We start from the raw sequence: 22,436 nt of genomic DNA on the forward strand, positions 1-22,436 counted from the left end.
ACACAGTGGTTAGCACGCTGCCTTACAGTGACACAGTGGCTAGCACGCTGCCTCACAGTGACACCGTGGTTAGCACGCTGCCTCACAGTGACACAGTGGTTAGCACGCTGCCTCACAGTGACACAGTGGTTAGCTCGCTGCCTCACAGTAGCACAGTGGTTAGCACGCTGCCTCACGGTTACACAGTGGTTAGCACGCTGCCTCACGGTGACACAGTGGTCAGCACGCTGCCTCATGGTGACACAGTGGTTAGCACGCTGCCTCACGGTGACACAGTGGTTAGCACGCTGCCTCACGGTGACACAGTGGTTAGCACGCTGCCTCACAGTGACACAGTGGTTATTACGCTGCCTCACGGTGACACAGTGGTTAGCACGCTGCCTCACGGTGACACAGTGGTTAGCACGCTGCCTCACGGTGACACAGTGGTTAGCACACTGCCTCACGTGACACAGTGGTTAGCACGCTGCCTCACGGAGACACAGTGGTTAGCACGCTGCCTTACAGTGACACAGTGGTTAGCACGCTGCCTCACAGTAGCACAGTGGTTAGCACGCTGCCTCACGGAGACACAGTGGTTAGCACGCTGCCTTACAGTGACACAGTGGTTAGCACTCTGCCTCACGGAGACACAGTGGTTAGCACGCTGCCTTACAGTGACACAGTGGCTAGCACGCTGCCTCACAGTGACACCGTGGTTAGCACGCTGCCTCACAGTGACACAGTGGTTAGCACGCTGCCTCACGGTGACACAGTGGTTAGCACTCTGCCCCACGGAGACACAGTGGTTAGCACGCTGCCTTACAGTGACACAGTGGCTAGCACGCTGCCTCACAGTGACACAGTGGTTAGCATGCTGCCTCACGGTGACACAGTGGTTAGCACGCTGCCTCACGGTGACACAGTGGTTAGCACGCTGCCTCACGGTGACACAGTGGTTAGCACGCTGCCTCACGGTGACACAGTGGTTAGCACGCTGCCTCACGGTGACACAGTGGTTAGCACGCTGCCTCACGGTGACACAGTGGTTAGCACGCTGCCTCACGTGACACAGTGGTTAGCACGCTGCCTCACGGTGACACAGTGGTTAGCACGCTGCCTCACGGTGACACAGTGGTTAGCACGCTGCCTCACAGTGACACAGTGGCTAGCACGCTGCCTCACGGTGACACAGTGGTTAGCACGCTGCCTCACAGTGACACAGTGGTTAGCACGCTGCCTCACAGTGACACAGTGGTTAGCACGCTGCCTCACGGTGACACAGTGGTTAGCACGCTGCCTCACGGAGACACAGTGGTTAGAACGCTGCCTCACAGTGACACAGTGGTTAGCACGCTGCCTCACGGTGACACAGTGGTTAGCACGCTGCCTCACAGTGACACAGTGGTTAGCACGCTGCCTTACAGTGACACAGTGGTTAGCACGCTGCCTCACGGAGACACAGTGGTTAGCACGCTGTCTCACGGTGAGACAGTGGCTAGCACGCTGCCTCACGGTGACACAATGGTTAGCACGCTGCCTCACAGTGACACAGTGGTTAGCACGCTGCCTCACAGTGACACAGTGGTTAGCACGCTGCCTCACGGTGACACAGTGGTTAGCACGCTGCCTCACGGTGACACAGTGGTTAGCACGCTGTCTCACGGTGACACAGTGGCTAGCACGCTGCCTCACGGTGACACAGTGGTTAGCACGCTGCCTCACGGTGACACAGTGGTTAGCACGCTGCCTCACGGTGATGCAGTGGTTAGCACGCTGCCTCACGGTGATGCAGTGGTTAGCACGCTGCCTCACAGTGACACAGTGGTTAGCACTCTGCCTCACGGTGACACAGTGGTTAGCACGCTGCCTCACGGTGACACAGTGGTTAGCACGCTGCCTCACGGTGACACAGTGGTTAGCACGCTGCCTCACGGTGACACAGTGGTTAGCACACTGCCTCACAGTAGCACAGTGGTTAGCACACTGCCTCACAGTGACACAGTGGTTAGCACGCTGCCTCACGGTGACACAGTGGTTAGCACGCTGCCTTACAGTGACACAGTGGTTAGCACGCTGCCTCACGGTGATACAGTGGTTAGCACGCTGCCTCACGGTGACACAGTGGTTAGCATGCTGCCTCACAGTGAGACAGTGGTTAGCACGCTGCCTTACAGTGACACAGTGGTTAGCACGCTGCCTTACAGTGACACAGTGGTTAGCACGCTGCCTCACGGTGACACAGTGGTTAGCACGCTGCCTCACAGTGACACAGTGGTTAGCACGCTGCCTCACAGTAGCACAGTGGTTAGCTCGCTGCCTTACACTGACACAGTGGTTAGCACGCTGCCTTACAGTGACACAGTGGTTAGCACGCTGCCTCACAGTGACACAGTGGTTAGCACGCTGCCTTACAGTGACACAGTGGTTAGCACGCTGCCTCACAGTAGCACAGTGGTTAGCACGCTGCCTCACAGTAGCACAGTGGCTAGCACGCTGCCTCACAGTAGCACAGTGGTTAGCACGCTGCCTCACGGTGACACATTGGTTAGCACTGCTGCCTCCAGGTGTCTGCATTGTTCTCAGCCCCACAATTGTGCTGGCTTGATTGATTGGCCATGCAAAATTGCCCCTGAATTGGAAAAAAATTAGTTGGGTATCTTAAATTTGTAATAAAAATTATATTCCACCCAGTCTAATCCCACTCTCCCCCTCACTCCCCACACCCTTTAATATCCAACCCAGTCTAATCCCACTCTCCTTCCTCACCTCCGAACTCTTTAATATCCCACCCAGTCTAATCCTACTCTCCCCCTCACTCCCCGCACCCTTTAATATCCCACCCAGTCTAATCCCACTCTCCCCCTCACTCCCCACACCCTTTAATATTCCACCCAGTCTAATCCCACTCTCCCTCCTCACTCCCCGCACCCTTTAATATCCCACCCAGTCTAATCCCACTCCCCCCCTCACTCCCCGCACCCTTTAATATCCCACCCAGTCTAATCCCACTCCCCCCTCACTCCCCGCACCCTTTAATATCCCACCCAGTCTAATCCCACTCTCCTCCCTCACTCTCCGCACCCTTTAATATCCCACCCAGTCTAATCCCACTCCCCCCTCACTCCCCAGCACCCTTTAATATCCCACCCAGTCTAATCCCACTCTCCTCCCTCACTCTCCCACTCCCTTTAATATCCCACCCAGTCTAATCCCTCTGTCTCTTTAATATTCCCTTGTTGCAGGAGGAATCTAGTGCGTGGAAACGTGAACGAAAAAGTCACTCGCAGTGAAATTACCTCTTTGATGTCCTCGTAGAAAATGTACAGGATGGGGTGTTTGTCTTTTTGTGCCCACCACCCCATCACATGGTCATGCCACAGTCCATAGGATACTGGAAAAGATCGGGAGAGAAGGTGAGAGAGAGAGGCAGACACAGGGTGAGAGAGAGGATGAGAGAGAGGGTTAGAGGGTGCGAAGGAGAGAGGAGTGGCAGACAGTGGATCAGGAGTGACAGGGTAAGAGAGAGAGGGTGTGCGAGACGAGTGGGAAAGGGTGGATGAGGGAGTGACAGGGTGAGAGAGAGACAGAACGATGATTCACATCTTCACATTAATATAGAATGGGACACACTCAGAAACACACTCACACTCACACACTGTGAGGAACCTCTTGTGAGTCCCTGTCAGTCCCTTGTTTTCCTTTGTAATTTCTGTTTTTTTGGCTTTTATGATATTTGTACCTGGACAATTCATGGACCTGTACCTTTAAGATGGATTAATTAAAATGTTGCTGTGCCATCAGTGCTGACATCTCTTGATGGACTTGGCTGTCAGCCAATGGACTACTTTATATTCCCAGGTTTCAACTGGCATTCAATGCTGATTGGTGCTGATCGTTCCGCATTGTTCCTCACTTTGTGAGACTGTGCGTTTGCTTTCAGTTTTTGTTTTGATCATGAATCTACAGGGCTACATGTAGCTCTGATCTCTCGCTCTAAAGACTGAAGAAAAGACCTATCTCTCTGCACAGATAGTTTAACCTGCAGGGAAATCCAGTCCAGAACCAGCTACAGGCAGGATTGGTTGTTTGAAAACCCTTTTTAAACTCTCATGTGAAGAACACTAGTCTTGCATCAGTGAGGCTGAGAGTTAATCTGATGGAGGTGAAAGCAGGTTAGAGTTAAACAGATCTGAGCTGGATCTTCTGAATGAAGGCCCAGGTTAATACAAGTTAAAGTGACTCCCCTGAGGGCTCGCACAGCCTGAGAGTCCTGGCTGAATGTTCCAGCCGTAAGAACATAATGGTTTCCGCACTCCATTTCCAGGGAAGATAGCCAACTACAACAATTTCAATATCAGCAGGAAGGACAGTCATCTATCTTTCTTCCATTTTAATCCTTATCATTTTCCCCTTTTCCTCCCTCCTGTGTGTGCGTCTGTCTTATGTGCGTTTCGATAGAGGGTGGGGCAGAAAGAGGGCAGGAGTAATAGATTACGTGGGTGTTATTCTATAAGAATTATTGCCAGTTTTATCTTTATTGTTATTATAAGTAAACAGTATTGGTGCTTCTAGCCAACCAGTGCCCAGGAATGGCTGCTACCCCTGCCCATTGTTTGCTCAGCAGTTTTTTAAACACTCGCTTACAAATCTGGTGCCTGGAAGTCATTGGAACAGTCAAAGGCCAAAGATCTCAGAAACATTATCAGAATTATTGGTCAATTCACTGACGGGACTCTGGGGCCTGTGAGACTGGAATTGACCGGATACTCCCCTGGGTATCGTAACAACACTCACACTTGCTCACTCACACTCATCTACACAAACATTCACTCACACACTCACTATACACACACACTCAATCACTCATACACACACTCACTCACTACACACTCACACTCACTCATACACAGTCTCACTCATACACACTCACTCATACATACACTCACTATTCACACACTCACTCATACACACACTCACTCACGACACACTCACACTCACTCATACACAAACTCACTCATACACACTCACTCATACACACACTCGCTATTCACACACTCACTATACACTCACTCACTATACACACACTCGCTCACGTACACACTCACTCATACACAGACTCATACATACTCACTCATGCACACACTCACTATTCACACACTCACTATTCACACACTCACTATACACTCACTCACTACACACTCACTCACTCGCTCACGCACACACTTGATCACACACTCACTGCACAGATCTCTTGCATTCTGAAATCTCTCTTTCTACGTACCATTACCCTGAAGGAATTTGTGAAAATATTCCTCCCAGGTTCCTGGCTCAGGCTGCAGCTTGTTCATTGAGTCAAAGTGAAAGTATGAAACCAGAATATCTTTGGCATTTCTCGCACAGTAGATCATCTGTGGAGATAATGATTAAGAGGAAATTGGTTAAAGCTCTCGCCTCTCACGACCACAACACCAACTATCTAACCACCTACATTCAGTCAGGAGGACTTCAAACTGAACTGGACCCAGCCATATAAACACTGTGGCTACCAGAGCAGGTCAGTGGCTGGGAATCCTGCGGAGAGTAACTCACCTCCTGACTCCTCCCCCAAAGCCTGTCCACCATCTACAAGGACACAAGTCAGGAGTGTGATGGGACCCTCTCCACTTGCCTGGATGGGTGCGGCTCCCAACAACACTCGAGAAGCTCCACACCATCCAGGAGAAAGCAGCTCCCGCTCGATCGACACGCTAACCCCCACCTTCCACATCCGCTCCCTCCCCCACCGACGCACAGCGGCAGCCGTGTGTACCATCTACAAGATGCACTGCAGCCACTCGCTGAGGTGCCTTCAACAGCACTTTCCAAACCCGCCATCTCTACCATCCAGAGGGACAAGGGCAGCAGACACGTGGGGAACACCCACCGCCTGCAAGTTCCCCTCCAAACCCCACACTCACCATCCTGACTGGGAAATATATCAGCCGTTCCTTTACTGTCGCTGGGTCAAAAATCTTGGAACTCCCTCCCTAACAGCACTGTGGGTGTTCCTACACCACACGGGATTGAAGCTTGTTGCCACCTGAGATGGCCACTAACGAACACAAAATGGAAGACTGCAAAGAGTGCAGGGAAAACAGACATGTTAAAGAGCAAACAGCTTGCAGAGCAATTAAGTATTGGGACAACGCAGAAACCAGTTTCTGACGGCTTCAGAGACCAGGCACCACTGTGAATGAGAAGCCGTTAGCATGTCCGGACATACCGGGCATGTCCCAGATACAATGGACACAAATTAAGTCTCAATCGATACATTCAATAGGAGGCCAGACCCAGTGGCGCCAGAGAAGCCAGGACAATAAGTCCTAAGAACCGCCCCAGCAATCAAGGAACGGCCCTAGGATTGGGGGGTTCAAAACATATCGATTGGGAAGAGGCCCAATCGATCCCCAGCAGGTAAGGGAGTCCGCCCAAAGGGGCGCGGACCCCCTGGGACCTATAAAAGAAAGGTCCCACACATGGTTCAGTCTCCTGTCTCCGGCTCCAGCCTCCAGACTCCTGTCTTCTACATCAGCCGTTGAGCAGCAGCCACCAATAAGTAAGTGCCTAAACGACGACCGCTACCTGAAACCGGCATTACTGACACCCTTGCCAACTGATAGCGATCCGAAGCCTGCAGACCAGAACAGAACAAAGGCCTTGTTCCCTGACCTCGCAGTTCCTTCTTAGCTAAGTATTAGTTGTTTAGTGGTAGAAGTAAGTTTAATCTTTAGCGTGTGCATGAGTGTTATTATAATTGTGTTATAATAAACTCTAATTGTTTTGGACTTACTAATTGGTGTACAGCTTTATTGCTTTGAACTTCACCTTGAAACTTGTGGCGGTTTCTTTACGGCACCTGGTGACTCCAGAGCTTAGAACGTGAAACAGAGCCAAAGCGAGTGTTAAGCACACTCACCCAAGAAGTTGCAACAAGCTGAAAAGATGGCGACTCATCCGCCACCTTCTCAAGAGGCAATTAGGGATGGGGAATGAGCACTGGGCCCAGGTATGAGGCCCACATCCTGTGAGAGGCCAGAAGAAACAAAGACAGACACACACACATGGAGCCGGACACAATCCATACCTTGCATTCTTGATCCAGGAAGGACTTTGGCAATAACTGGAATGGAAGATGGGTTTTAATCACTTTCGGAGATGGCATCTTCGCGAGGAGTTCAGTTCCTGCAAAAAGCGAGGTGTCAGAAGGAGTAGTCTGAATGGAGGGAATTGGGCAGGTGTCTGGTGTCGAGGGTTGGAAAATCAATGAAGGAGAATCGAGGCTGCAGGGAACCTGAGGCCAATTTTGAACATACCTTGGACAAGTCACACTGACAAAGATGAGGTCAGTGGGATAACTGGACCAAAATATCCTTGCGGACCAGGTAATAAGTAATCGTGGATCAGAAAGTCTGATACTTCAGAAAAATACTGGAGTAAAAGTGATTGAAGACCAAATTTATATTTCTATACTCTGACAGGGCGGCGCTCTCTCAGTCCTGACCCTCCGACAGTGCGGCGCTCTCAGTACTGACCATCGGACAGTGCGGCATTCCCTCAGTACTGACCCTCTGACAGTGCAGCACTCCCTCAGTACTGACCCTCTGACAGTGCGGTGCTCCCTCAGTACTAACCCTCTGACAGTGCGGCACTCCCTCAGTACTGACTCTGACAGGGCAGCACTCCCTCAGTACTGACTCTGACAGGGCGGCGCTCCCTCAGTACTGACCCTCTGACAGTGCGGCACTCCCTCAGTACTGACTCTCTGACAGTGCGGCACTCCCTCAGTACTGACTCTCTGACAGTGCGGCACTCCCTCAGTACTGACTCTCTGACAGTGCGGCACTCCCTCAGTACTGACCCTCTGACAGTGTGACGCTCCCTCAGCCCTGACCCTCCGACAGTGCGGCGCTCTCTCAGTACTGGCCCTCTGACAGTGCGGCACTCTCTCAGTACTGACCATCGGACAGTGCGCCGCTCCCTCAGTACTGACCCTCTGCCAGTGCGGCACTCCCTCAGTACTGACCATCTGACAGTGCAGCACTCCCTCAGTACTGACCATCGGACAGTGCGGCACTCCCTCAGTACTGACCCTCTGACAGCGTAGCACTCCCTCAGTACTGACCCTCTGACAGCGCAGCACTCCCTCAGTACTGACCCTCTGACAGTGCGGCGCTCCCTCAGTACTGACCCTCTGACAGTGCAGCACTCCCTCAGTACTGACCCTCTGACAGTGCGGCACTCTCTCAGTACTCACCCTCTGACAGTGCGGCTCTCTCTCAGTACTGACCTTCTGACAGCGCAGCACTCCCTCAGTATTGACCCTCTGACAGTGCGGAACTCCCTCAGTACAGACCCTCTGACATTGCGGCACTCCCTCAGTACTGACCCTCTGACAGTGCGGAACTCCCTCAGTACTGACCCTCCAACAGTACGATGTTCCCTCAGCACTGACCCTCCAACAGTGTGGCACTCCCTCAGTAGTGCCTCAGCAGCTGTACTTGTCCTGGGAGTGTTTGATGGGGACAGTGTAGAGAGAGCTTTACTCTGTATCTAACCCCGTGCTGTACCTGTCCTGGGAGTGTTTGATGGGGACAGTGTGGTGGGGGCTTTACTCTGTATCTAACCCTGTGCTGTACCTGTCCTGGGAGTGTTTGATGGGGACAGTGTGGAGGGAGCATTACTCTGTATCTAACCCCATGCTGTACCTGTCCTGGGAGTGTTTGATGGGGACAGTGTAGAGGGAGCTTTACTCTGTATCTAACCCCATGCTGTACCTGTCCTGGGAGTGTTTGATGGGACAGTGTAGAGGGAGCTTTACTCTGTATCTAACCCCGTGCTGTACCTGTCCTGCGAGTGTTTGATGGGGACAGTGTAGAGGGAGCTTTACTCTGTATCTAACCCCGTGCTGTACCTGTCCTGGGAGTGTTTGATGGGACAGTGTAGAGGGAGCTTTACTCTGTATCTAACCCCGTGCTGTACCTGTCCTGGGAGTGTTGATGATACAGTGTAGAGGGAGCTCTACTCTGTATCTAACCCCGTGCTGTACCTGTCCTGCGAGTGTTTGATGGGGACAGTGTAGAGGGAGCTTTACTCTGTATCTAACCCCGTGCTGTACCTGTCCTGGGAGTGTTTGATGGGAAAGTGTAGAGGGAGCTTTACTCTGTATCTAACCCCATGCTGTACCTGTCCTGGGAGTGTTTGATGGGGACAGTGTAGAGGGAGCTTTACTCTGTATCTAACCCCGTGCTGTACCTGTCCTTGGAGTGTTTGATGGGGACAGCGTAGAGGGAGCTTTACTCTGTATCTAACCCCGTGCTGTACCTGTCCTGGGAGTGTTTGATGGGGACAGCGTAGAGGGAGCTTTACTCTGTATCTAACCCCGTGCTGTACCTGTCCTGGGAGTGTTTGATGGGGACAGTGTAGAGGGAGCTTTACTCTGTATCTAAACCCCTGCTGTACCTGTCCTGGGAGTGTTTGATGATACAGTGTAGAGGGAGCTTTACTCTGTATCTAACCCCGTGCTGTACCTGTCCTGCGAGTGTTTGATGGGGACAGTGTAGAGGGAGCTTTACTCTGTATCTAACCCCGTGCTGTACCTGTCCTGCGAGTGTTTGATGGGGACAGTGTAGAGGGAGCTTTACTCTGTATCTAACCCCGTGCTGTACCTGTCCTGGGAGTGTTTGATGGGAAAGTGTAGAGGGAGCTTTACTCTGTATCTAACCCCGTGCTGTACCTGTCCTGCGAGTGTTTGATGGGGACAGTGTAGAGGGAGCTTTACTCTGTATCTAACCCCGTGCTGTACCTGTCCTTGGAGTGTTTGATGGGGACAGCGTAGAGGGAGCTTTACTCTGTATCTAACCCCGTGCTGTACCTGTCCTTGGAGTGTTTGATGGGGACAGCGTAGAGGGAGCTTTACTCTGTATCTAACCCCGTGCTGTACCTGTCCTTGGAGTGTTTGATGGGGACAGCGTAGAGGGAGCTTTACTCTGTATCTAACCCCATGCTGTACCTGTCCTGGGAGTGTTTGATGGGACAGTGTAGAGGGAGCTTTACTCTGTATCTAACCCCGTGCTGTACCTGTCCTGCGAGTGTTTGATGGGGACAGTGTAGAGGGAGCTTTACTCTGTATCTAACCCCGTGCTGTACCTGTCCTGGGAGTGTTTGATGGGAAAGTGTAGAGGGAGCTTTACTCTGTATCTAACCCCGTGCTGTACCTGTCCTGCGAGTGTTTGATGGGGACAGTGTAGAGGGAGCTTTACTCTGTATCTAACCCCGTGCTGTACCTGTCCTTGGAGTGTTTGATGGGGACAGCGTAGAGGGAGCTTTACTCTGTATCTAACCCCGTGCTGTACCTGTCCTTGGAGTGTTTGATGGGGACAGCGTAGAGGGAGCTTTACTCTGTATCTAACCCCATGCTGTACCTGTCCTGGGAGTGTTTGATGGGGACAGTGTAGAGGGAGCTTTACTCTGTATCTAACCCCGTGCTGTACCTGTCCTGGGAGTGTTTGATGGGACAGTGTAGAGGGAGCTTTACTCTGTATCTAACCCCGTGCTGTACCTGTCCTGCGAGTGTTTGATGGGGACAGTGTAGAGGGAGCTTTACTCTGTATCTAACCCCGTGCTGTACCTGTCCTGCGAGTGTTTGATGGGGACAGTGTAGAGGGAGCTTTACTCTGTATCTAACCCCGTGCTGTACCTGTCCTGGGAGTGTTTGATGGGAAAGTGTAGAGGGAGCTTTACTCTGTATCTAACCCCGTGCTGTACCTGTCCTGCGAGTGTTTGATGGGGACAGTGTAGAGGGAGCTTTACTCTGTATCTAACCCCGTGCTGTACCTGTCCTTGGAGTGTTTGATGGGGACAGCGTAGAGGGAGCTTTACTCTGTATCTAACCCCGTGCTGTACCTGTCCTTGGAGTGTTTGATGGGGACAGCGTAGAGGGAGCTTTACTCTGTATCTAACCCCGTGCTGTACCTGTCCTTGGAGTGTTTGATGGGGACAGCGTAGAGGGAGCTTTACTCTGTATCTAACCCCATGCTGTACCTGTCCTGGGAGTGTTTGATGGGGACAGTGTAGAGAGAGCATTACTCTGTATCTAACCCCGTGCTGTACCTGTCCTGGGAGTTTTTGATGGGGTCGGTGTTGATGGTTCCTGCACTCTGCCTTTGTCAGTGTGGCACTCCCTCAGTAGTGCCTCAGCAGCTGTACTTGTCCTGGGAGTGTTTGATGGGGACAGTGTAGAGAGAGCTTTACTCTGTATCTAACCCCGTGCTGTACCTGTCCTGGGAGTGTTTGATGGGGACAGTGTGGTGGGAGCTTTACTCTGTATCTAACCCTGTGCTGTACCTGTCCTGGGTGTGTTTGATGGGGACAGTGTAGAGGGAGCTTTACTCTGTATCTAACCCCGTGCTGTACCTGTCCTGGGAGTGTTTGATGGGACAGTGTAGAGGGAGCTTTACTCTGTATCTAACCCCGTGCTGTACCTGTCCTGGGAGTGTTTGATGGGACAGTGTAGAGGGAGCTTTACTCTGTATCTAACCCCGTGCTGTACCTGTCGTGCGAGTGTTTGATGGGGACAGTGTAGAGGGAGCTTTACTCTGTATCTAACCCCGTGCTGTACCTGTCCTGGGAGTGTTTGATGGGGACAGTGTAGAGGGAGCTTTACTCTGTATCTAACCCCGTGCTGTACCTGTCCTGGGAGTGTTTGATGGGGACAGTGTGGAGGGAGCTTTACTCTGTATCTAACCCCGTGCTGTACTTGTCCTGGGAGTGTTTGATGGGGACAGTGTAGAGGGAGCTTTACTCTGTATCTAACCCCGTGCTGTACCTGTCCTGGGAGTGTTTGATGGGGACAGTGCAGAGGGAGCTTTACTCTGTATCTAACCCCGTGCGGTACCTGTCCTGGGAGTGTTTAATGGGGACAGTGCAGAGGGAGCTTTATTCTGTATCTAACCCCGTGCTGTACCTGTCCTGGGAGTGTTTGATGGGGTCGGTGTTGATGGTTCCTGCACTCTGCCTTTGTCAGTTTGTCTGTGTTGTGCAGATCTCGATGTCTCACCTGAAGGGTGAAATCCCTTAAAACTGAACTCCAGGAATGGGATCCTGCTGTCTATCGGGGCTCGGCGACACCTCTCCGCATCTCCACCTTGCAGAATGAAATCCACAATTTCCTGAACCCACGTCGCTCCTGTTTGAAGAGAATTAGAGAGAGAGGATGGAGAGGAGGGGATTAGTGAGGAATCTGTATGGAGCAGAACAGGTTTAACAATGAGGATTATTGGGTTAGTTCCTGCTCTGGATGTGTGTGATGGGCTGAATGGCCTCTTCTTTCTCATTCCCTCAGTGCCAGAGGACAGGAGAATTGCAGCGGCTACACGTCATTCAGAATCAGCTTTCAAAATGACCCCAGCAATGGCTGACCAGTTTGTTTACCGTCCGTGCTGGGGAACCTTCTAGACAATATTATTTGTCATCAGGAGGAATGTGGTTGATTACGGAAAAACCAGCATGGATTTTTAAATTGTATTCAACTAATTTGCTGGAGTTTTGTGACAAGGTAGCAAAGCAATGGGGGGGGGGGGGGTGGGGAGGCAGGTCAGTGGGGTAATGGGAGTAGGGGTTGTTGCTGGGGCCTGGGGGAGGGGGGGGGGAATGGGTAGGGAGGTACTGCTGACATTGTAAAATGTAAGGAGAGGAGGGACGATGGCGGTGGGCACCCGGGGGTGGGGTTAGGGGGGTATGGTGCCCCCCCGACCAGGCTGGTCACGTGGTACATGCGAGGATTAAATGGGCCAGTCAAGAGGGCCCACATGTTTGCACACTTAAAACGATTGAAGGCGGATGTGGCCATGCTTCAAGAGACGCACCTGAAAGTGGGGGACCAGATTAGGCTGAGGAAGGGACGGGTTGGGCAAGTATTTCACTCAGGGTTGGACTTTGAAACGAATGGGGTGGCGATTTTGGTCACTAAGTGGGTAGCATTCGAGGTGGGAAGGAAATATGGCGGATTCTTGGGGAGGTACGTTGTGGTAAGTGGGAAATTGGAGGGGATGCCGGTGGTGTTGGTCAACATCTATGCCCGTAACTGGGACCACGTGGAATTTATGAGGCAGGTGCTGGGGAAGATTCCGGACCTGGACACTCATTGACTGATTATGGTGGGGGGCGGGGGGGGATTTTAACACGGTCCTGGATCTGAGACTGGACCGGTCAAGCTCGAGGACGGTGTGGGTGTCAGCTACAGCTAAGGAGCTCTGGGGGTTCATGGAGAACATGCCGGAGGGGGGGGGGGGGGGGATCCGTGAAGATTTGGGAGGCCGAGAGCGAAAGAATTTTTGTTTTACTCCCATGTGCACAAGGTGTACTCCCGAATAGATTATTTTGTGGTAGATAAGACATTGTTGGCAGGGGTGGTTGATGTTGAGTATTCAGCAATAATGGTGTCGGACCATGCCCTGCACTGGGTAGATTTACAAGTGAGTCCGCGGAGGGGGGGGGGGGGGGGGGTAGCATCTACAATGGAGGCCGGATGAAGAAATCCTGCAGGTGAACAGGAGATATGCGGAGGACCCGGGTAAACGGCTGCTAAAGGAATGGCAGAGGCTGCAAATGGAATTTGGGTTGTTACCCACGTATAAGGTGGTAGGGCAGCTGCGAAGGGTGATCGGCCCACTGTACGAGTACAGGGAGAAAGCAAGCAGGATGTTAGCTGCTCCAGTTGAGGAAACAGGAGGCGGCGAGAGAAATTGGGAAAGTGAAGGACGCAGGTGGGAACATGGTCTTGGACCCGGCGGGGGCAAATCGGGTGGTTGGGGAGTTTTATAGTAAACTATATAAGTTGGAGCCTCCAGCCATGGAGGAGGGGACGGGGCGGTTTCTGGGAGGGTTAGAGTTCCCGAAGGTGGACGATGAGTTGGTGAAGGGCTTGGGGACCCCAATCGGGCTTGTAGAAGTAGTGGAGGGGCTGGAGGCGATGCAATCGGGGTAAGGCCCCAGGACTGGACGGGTACCTGGTGGAATTCTACAAGAAGTTCTCTGGGGTGTTGGGACCGCTGCTGGCCAGGGCCGTCAATGAGGCAAAGGAGTTGGGAGTACTCCCCCGACGTAGTCACAGGCATCGATCTCCCTCATTTTAAAACGGGATAAGGACCCGGAAAACTGGTTCATATCAGCCAATCTCCCTGTTAAATGTGGATGCCAAACTGTTGGCGAATTTCCTGGCTACAAGGATTGAATACTGCGTCCCAGGGGTAATTGGGGAGGACCAGATGGAGTTCGTTAGGGGGCAGCATTTGGTGACCAACGTGAGGAGGTTACTCAATGTAATCATGATGCTTCCAGAAGGGCTCGAGATGGAGGTCCTGAAGGCCATGGACGCAGAGAAGGCCTTTGACCGGGTGGAGTGGAAATACTTGTGGGAGGTCCTGGGGTGGTTTGGGTTTGGTCATGGGTTGGTGGATTGGGTCCGGTTGTTATATCAGGCACCGGTGACGAGTATGTGAACGAATCGGACGAGATTGAACTACTTCAGCTTACACCGAGATACAAGACAGGGATGTCCTCTTGCCCCACTGCTGTTTGCCCTGGCTATAGAGCTGTTGGCATTGAGAGCATCGAGGGTCTGGCAGGGGACAGTCAGGGGTGGGGGGCGGTGAAACACAGGGTCTCGCTGTCTACGCAGTATGCGCGGACGATCTGCTGCTGTACATATCGGACCCACTGGGGGGAATTGGAGGGGTTATGGGGATATTAGAGGAATTAGTCCGGTTTTCGGGATACAAATTGAATATGAGTCAGAGTGAGGTCTTTGCGATCCAGGTGAGGGGGCAGGAGAATAACAAAGAACAAAGAAAAGTGCAGCACAGGAACAGGCCCTTCGGCCCTCCAAGCCCGTGCCGACCATGCTGCCCGTCTAAACTAAAATCTTCTCCACTTCCGGGGTCTGTATCCCTCTATTCCCATCCTATTCTTGTATTGTCCCTTAAATGTCACTATCGTCCCTGCTTCCACCACCTCCTCCGGCAGCGAGTTCCAGGCACCCACTACCCTCTGTGTAAAAAACTTGCCTCGTACATCTCCTCTAAACCTTGCCCCTCGCACCTTAACCTATCCCCTAGTAATTGACCCCTCTAACCTGGGAAAAAGCCTCTGACTATCCACTCTGTCTGTGCCCCTCATAATTTTGTAGACCTCTATCAGGTCACTGCTCAACCTCCGTCGTTCCAGTGAGAACAAACCAAATTTATTCAACCGCTCCTCGTTGCTATTGCCCTCCATACCAGGCAACACCCTGGTAAATCTCTTCTGCACCCTCTCTAAAGCCTCCACATCCTTCTGGTAGTGTGACAACCAGAATTAAACACTATATCCAAGTATGGCCTAACTAAGGTTCTATACAGCTGCAACATGACTTGCCAATTCTTATACTCAGTGCCCCGGTCAATGAAGGCAAGCATGCCGTATGCCTTCTTGACTACCTTCTCCACCTGTGTTGCTCCTTTCAGTGACCTGTGGACCTGTACACCTAGATCTCTCTGACTGTCAATACTCTTGAGGGTTTTAAGAGATTGGGAGAGCTGCTGTTCAAGGTGGTGGGAGGGGGCTTTTGATATTTGGGTATCCAGGTGGCGCGGGAGTGGAAGCAGCTACACAAACTGAATCTGGGGCGCCTGGTAGAACAGATGAGGGGGGGTTCCGGAGGTGGGTGCGCTCCCGTTGGCATTGGCGGGGTGGGTACAGACAGTTAAAATGACGGTCCTCCCGAGGTTTCGGTTTGTTTTCCAGAGCCTCCCAGTCTTTATTCCCAAGACGTCCTTCAAAAAAGGTAAATGCAGAGATGTCGGCATTTATTTGGGCGGGTAAAACACTGCGGGTGCAAAGGTGCTGCTGGAGCGGGGGCGTGGTGGGAGGGAGGGGGGAGGAGCAGGCCCTCCCGAATTTCATCAACTATTACTGGGCCGCAAATATGGCAATGGTCAGGAAGTGGGTGGCGGGGGAGGGGTCGGTATGGAGACGGATGGAGGTGGCCTTTGTAAGGACACGGATTTGGGGACATTGTTAACGGTACCTCTGCCGTGCGCTCTGGCTCGGTACTCCACCAGCCCTGAGCCAACCCTGAGAGTTTGGATATTATCATTATTATTATTTATTATTACATGGGGTGGGGGGAGGGGGGTGTTGGTGTGGCCGCCGGTTTGTGATAACCACCGGTTCGCTCCGGGGGGGGGGGGGGGGGGGGGGGGTGCTGGCCGTAGGGTTTCGGGGGTGGATGCAGGCAGGGACCAAGAACTGGAGAGGGGAAGGTTCCAGAGATCTATGAGGAGCTGATGGAGTGGGAGGGAGCCCCCAGAGGGGAGATGAAGAGAAAGTGGAAAGAAGAGCTGGGTGGGGAGTTGGAGGCCGGGTTATGGGAGGAGGAGGAGGCCCTGAGGAAAGTTAATGCATCCTCGCCATGCGCCAGGCTCAGCCTGATACAGTTTAAGGTTGTCGACAGGGCCCACATGACTGTGGCCTGGGTGAGCAGGTTCTTTGAGGAGGTGGAGGATAGGTGCGGGTGCTGTCCGGGCGGTCCTGCGAACCATGCCCATATGTTTTGGGCATGTCTGAGGTTGAGGGGTTTCTGGCAGGGGTTTGCTGACCTCATGTCAGAGGTATTATAAACGAGGGTGGCGCCGAGTCCAGAGGTGGCAATCTTTGGTGTGTCAGAAGACCCAGGAGCCCAGAGGGTGAGAGAGGTCGACGTCCTGGCCTTTGCCTCCCCAGTGGCCCAGAGACAGATCTTACTGGGGTGGAGGGACTCGGAGCCCTCGAAGTCGGGGGTGTGGGTTAGCAACATCACAGGGTTTCTCACACTTGAGAAAATTAAATTTGCCTTGAGGGGTTTGCTCGGAGGTGGCAGCTGTTCATCAACTTGTTTGAGAAAAATGAAGCTGTCAGCAGGGAGGGGGGGGAGGGGGTGGAATGGGGAGGCATGGGAGGTGGTTGGGGAAGGTGGCACTGTTTGTGTGAGCCATGTTGGCTTGGGTTTGTGTCCAGGGGAGTTTGTTGGGTATATTATTGTGGTTTTGTTTTTATTGAAATTTGTTAAAATTGTTAAAATTATTAATGCCTCAAAAAAAGATTTCTATAAAAAGAGGTGCCACAGAGGGTCGATGAGGGGAATGCTGTTGATGTGATGTACTTGGACTTTCAAACAGCATTCGATACCGTGCCACACAACAGGCTTGTGAGAAAAGTTAAAGCTCCTGGAACAACAGGGACAGTGGCAATTTGGATACAAAATTGGCCGAATAATAGAAAGCAGAGAGTAATGGCCGATGGATATTTTTCGGGCTGGAGGAAGGTTTGTAGTGGGGTTCCTCAGGAGTCTGTATTGGGACTCTTGCTTTTACTGATATATGTTAATAATCTTGATGTGCAAGAGATAATTTAAATGTTTGCAGATGACACAAGACTTGGAAGTATGGTAAACTTTACGGAAGACAGTGTGTAACTTCAAAAGGACATAAACAAGTTGGTGGAGTGGGTACCCGTGTGCCAGATCAGTGCGGAGGAGTGTGAATTGATTCATTTTGGTGGGGAAAAGGTGGATTGACAATATTAAATAATCTTAAAGTGGGTGAAAGAGCAGAGGGACCTGGGGGTACATGTGAATCAATCATTGAAAGTGACAGGACAGGGTGACAGTGGGGTTAATAAAACATACAACACCCTGGGGTTATTAACGGGCACAGAGTACAAGAGCCAGGAAGCTCTGTTAAACTGGTATCAAACGCCAGTTCAGCTTCAACTAGACTAATGTGGCCAGTTCTGGTAACTGCACTACAAGAAGGATGTGGAGGAATTGTAGAGAGAGAGATACAGAGAAAGAGGGCGATACAGAGAGAGAGGGAGAGACAGAGACAGTGGGGGAGACAGAGAGAGAGAGAGAGATACAGAGAAAGAGGGAGACACAGAGAGAGAGGGAGAGAGAGACAGAGTGACAGAGAGGGAGATAGAGAGAGGGAGACAGCGAGAGAGAGACAGACGGGACAGAGAGACAGAGGGAGAGACAGAGGGAGAGAGAGAGAGAAACAGAGAGAGAGAGACAGTGAAGTAGGCAAAGAGAGAGAGACAGAGAGAGAGACAGTGAGACAAAGAGAGACAAAAACTGAGACAAGCAGAGGATCAGAGACAAGCACAGAGAGAGAGAGAGACAGAGAAAGTGAGAGAGAGTGACAGAGAGAAACACAGAGAGAGAGAGAGGAAGACAGAGTGAGAAGGAGAGAGAGATAGAGAGAGAGAGAAAGTGTGAGAGAGTGACAGAGAGAAACACAGAGAGAGAGAGAGAGAGAGCACCAGAAAAAGAGACAAACAGAAAGACAGAGAGAAACACAGAGAGAGTGTGTGGAGACAAGATTGATGCGAATGGTTCAAAGGATGAGGAAGCTTCGGTGATGGGGAGAGATCGGAGTAGTTGGGAAATGTTCTCCTCGGAGAAGGTTGAGAGGAGATTTGGGTCGAGGTACAATATCAGGAGGGGATCCCGGAGAGAGGCGAGGGATGAAACCGTTCCTATTGGTCTGAGGATGGAGAAGCAGAGGGAGGGGGACACAGATTGAAGACGATCGGTGAGAGAAGCGAGGGAGACACGAGGAGAAACAGTTTCACACAGCGAGTGGTGAGGGTCTGGCACACACTGCCCCAGAGTGTGGAGGAGGCAGCTTCGAGCGAGGAATTCAAGAAGGAATCGGATTGATATCGGAGAAGGGAGAATGTGCAGGGTCACGGGGAGAAGGCTGGGAGGGGGAAGGGGGGGACTGTATTGATGAATTGCTTATTTGACACATGCGAGAATGGCCTCCTTCTGCACTTGAACCATTCTGTGAGTTTTTGCACTGACCAGCCATATTCTGATAGATTAACAAATTTTTGCCTAGGAATTCTCGGAAGAAGCCTAGATGAGAAGCTGAGGAGTTTGGGGCCTAGGTGAGAAGCTACGGAGTGTGAGGTCTAGGTGAGAGGCTGTGGTGTTTGTTGTCCAGGGGAGAAGTTGCTGTATTTGTGGCCTAGTTGAGAGGCTGCTATATTTGTGGCCCGGGTGAAAGGCTGTGTGGGGTTTGAGGCCTCGGGGAGAGGCTGCGGTATTTGAGGCCTAAGTGAAAGGCCTAGGTGAAAGGCTGCAGTGTTTGAGGCCCAGATGAGCAGCTGTTCAGTTTTAGGCCAAGGTGAGAGTCTGCAATGTTTTAGGCTTCGGCAAAAGGCTGCGGTGTTTGAAGTCTAGATGAAGGTGCGCTGAGTTTGTGGCTCAGGTGAGCAGCTGCGATGTTTGAGTCTGAGGTGAGAGGATGTGGTGATTGAGATCTAGGTGGATGGCTGGAGTGTTTGAGACCCAGGTGAGAGGTTTCGGAGTTTGAGGCCTGTTTGAGTTGCTGTAGGATTTGAGGGCCAGCTGAGAGGCTGCGGTGTGTGTGAGGCCCAGTGAGAGGCTGTGGAATTTGTGGCCGAGGTGAGAGGCTGCAGTCTCTGACGCCCACGCGAGAGGCTGCACTCTTTGAGGCCTACGTAAGAGGCTGCATTCATTGAGGCCTAACTGCGAGGCTTTGGTGTTTGAGGTCTATCTGCTTTCCATGGCTTGACGTCGGATGGAGGAGCAGGTGTTGGGGGGACGGCTGTTACGGTCCCAGCTGACATTACCATTGGTCAAGTCAGATCTCAGTATGGAACCTGGTTTGCTAGATCCTAACTTTAATTAATCGTTTCGAAACATGGAGAGCTACTACTGAACAGAGTCAAAGGAGTCAGCTGATGAACTTTTAACAAAAGATTAAAAGATTTATCAAACAAGAAAAGATTAACTATAATATACTATTCCTTCACCCCCAACTTTATAGATATATTCAAATTCGTAAGGATGTTCTGAATTAAGTTACAAAACCTACCTAATACTTCAATGATCTCAGTAATTACACAGGAAGCCAACAGGCAAAATGTGGTCAGATGCCGCAAACTCTGAAACCCCCCCCCCCCCCCCCCCCCCCCCCTCTGGGCCATGCCAAATGAACGTCACTGCTTCTCAGGCCTGTAGTAAGGAGTTACACACATTTGGCTATTCCATTAGGTCCTCTGGCACACGTTTTTTCCGCTCTGTGGCCTTGTCTTTCAATTTGAAGCCTCTGCTCCTCGCTCCTCACTGAAGAGAAACCTTTCCCACCTCCCCCCACCCATTCATGTTCCTTCCATTTGACAAAAAGGTCAACTTGGAACATCCTTCTGAAGGGTTTATGCCCATTTGGAAACAAATGGACTCAGAAGCAATAGACAGCATGGTTTTGTGAAGGGTTGGTCATGCCTCACGAACTTGATTGGGGTTTTTGAGGAGGTGACAAAGATGATTGATGAGGGGAGGGCGGTGGATGTTGTTTACATGGACTTCAGTAAAGCCTTTGACAAGGTGCCTCATGGCAGACTGGTACAAAAAGTGAAGTCGCACGGGATCAGAGGTGAGGTGGTAAGATGGATGCAGAACTGGCTCGGTCACAGAAGGCAAAGGGTAGCAGTAGGAGGGTGTTTTTCTGAATGGAAGGTTGTGACTAGTGGTGCTCCACAGGGATCTGTGCTGGAGCCTCTGTTGTTTGTAGTGTATATAAACGATCTGAAGGAAAATGTAGCTGGTCTGATTAGTAAGTTCGCGGATAACACCGAGGTTGGTGGAGTGGCAGATAGTGTTGAGGATTGTCAGAGGATACAGCAGGACATAGATAGGTTGGAGACTTGGGCAGAGAAATAGCAAATGGAATTTAATCCGGACAAATATGAGGTAATGCATTTTGGTATGTCTAACAGGGGAAGTATACCATAAATGGCAAAACTCTTAGGAATGTTGAAAGTCAGAGAAATCTGGATGCCCATAGATCTTTGAAGGTGGCAACACAAGTAGACAAGGTAATCAAGAAAGCAGACGGAATGATTGCCTTCATTGGACGGGGCATCAGTGTAAAAACTGGCAAGTCATGCTACAGTTGTATAGAACCTTGGTAAGGCCGCACGGAATATTGCGCACAATTCTGGTCGCCATCCTACCAGAAGGATGTTAGCTATGTGGAGAGGCTGAATAGACTATGACTGTTTTCATTAGAAAGATGGAGGTTGAGGGGTAACTTGATAGAGGTCTATATGATTATGAGGGGCATGGATAGAGTGGATGGGCAGGCACTCTTTCCCAGGGTGGAGGGGTCAGTCACCAGGGGGCATAGGTTTAAGGTCTATGGGGCAAAGTTTAGAGGAGATGTGCGAGGCAGGTTTTTTATGCAGAGGGTGGTGAATGCATGGAATGCGTTGCAAAGGGACGTTGTGGAAGTAGATACATTAATGGCGTTCAAAAGGCATCTTGACAAACACATAGATAGGATGGGTATAGAGGGTTCGGCACAAAGAAGCGCCGAGGGTTTTGGCAAAGGTTAGTATCATGACCGGTACAGGCTTGGAGGGCCGACGGGCCTGTTCCTGTGCTGTATTGTTCTTTGTTCTGCTCGTCCCCTTGCTTTTGAGGAACCCCATTCTTCAATTTGGGACTTACTGTCTGCCCCGTTTCCATGTCCCGCCCGTCCCCGTGCTTTCTGTGAACTGATGTTTCCATCTGGGTCGTTCTCTTGCAACTGAACTGAAACTGTTTTGTTCTTCTCTGTGGGCCCCCTGTTGCTAGGCAACAGCATCATTCCCCTCCACCCCCCCTACTTTCAGGGTCGTAAAACCTCATTGAAATGCAGGCAACATTTCAAATGAAATTAAAACTCAAGTTTCCTCCACATGCGACTACAGAAAGGTAAATTAAGATCAATCTTCAAGTTGAAAAGTAAAAAAGCTGTAACTTATGCCTGACGCACACATGAATATAAATTTCTGGACCATTTGCTAACGCGGCCGTCACCTGCTTTGGGATAGGTAGCAATCAGAAGGTCCTGGGGATCCGCCTGGAATTTAGCCACAGCCTCCCAATTCTCCAGAAAGATGTCCGGCATAGGAACGCCATGCAAGGGCACTAGTTTCGGCCTCTGGATCTCAGCGCTGCCTCCCCCTGGCCCATCGTGCCTCGACATGTTAGTCAGCTGTCTCCGGGACCTCGATCTCTTCTGGTGCCTGCTTCCCGGTCTGCCTGTCACACACAAGAATTGAATGGAGATTCCGCAAACAATGAAGTTGGCCGAGTGAAAATTGTGCAACGCAGTGATGGGGGCAGGGCAGGAGAGTTAGAGATGTGGTGATATGCATCACTGTAAATACACAAGGGGTTAATCTAAATACACGTAGACTAGATAGACACCAGAGGGAGCACCAGAGACATGACACTCAGACATTCCACCAATAGGTCAATAAGATAGGACACGACCAATGGGCATTCACGATACACACAGAGGTGACACGATCACAGGAGGGCATTA

General features: G+C 51.3%; 1 protein-coding gene across 1 annotated transcript in view; it reads right to left on the reverse strand.

Moving 5' to 3' along the window:
* Positions 1 to 22,142, reverse strand: part of LOC119955133 (sulfotransferase family cytosolic 1B member 1-like) — a 28,123-nt gene extending 5,981 nt beyond the window's left edge. Inside the window, exons 1-5 of the mRNA XM_038781037.1 lie at positions 21,926 to 22,142; positions 12,077 to 12,205; positions 7,106 to 7,203; positions 5,264 to 5,390; positions 3,279 to 3,373 (exon numbers count right to left, since the gene is read on the reverse strand). Of these exons, the coding sequence (XP_038636965.1) occupies positions 3,279 to 3,373; positions 5,264 to 5,390; positions 7,106 to 7,203; positions 12,077 to 12,205; positions 21,926 to 22,094 (618 nt within the window). The 5' untranslated portion in view covers positions 22,095 to 22,142. The remainder of the gene's footprint in view (positions 1 to 3,278; positions 3,374 to 5,263; positions 5,391 to 7,105; positions 7,204 to 12,076; positions 12,206 to 21,925) is intronic.
* Positions 22,143 to 22,436: the final 294 nt, after the last annotated feature.

The sequence above is a fragment of the Scyliorhinus canicula genome, chromosome 20 (assembly GCF_902713615.1).
Source record: "Scyliorhinus canicula chromosome 20, sScyCan1.1, whole genome shotgun sequence".
Taxonomy (NCBI): Eukaryota; Metazoa; Chordata; class Chondrichthyes; order Carcharhiniformes; family Scyliorhinidae; genus Scyliorhinus; species Scyliorhinus canicula.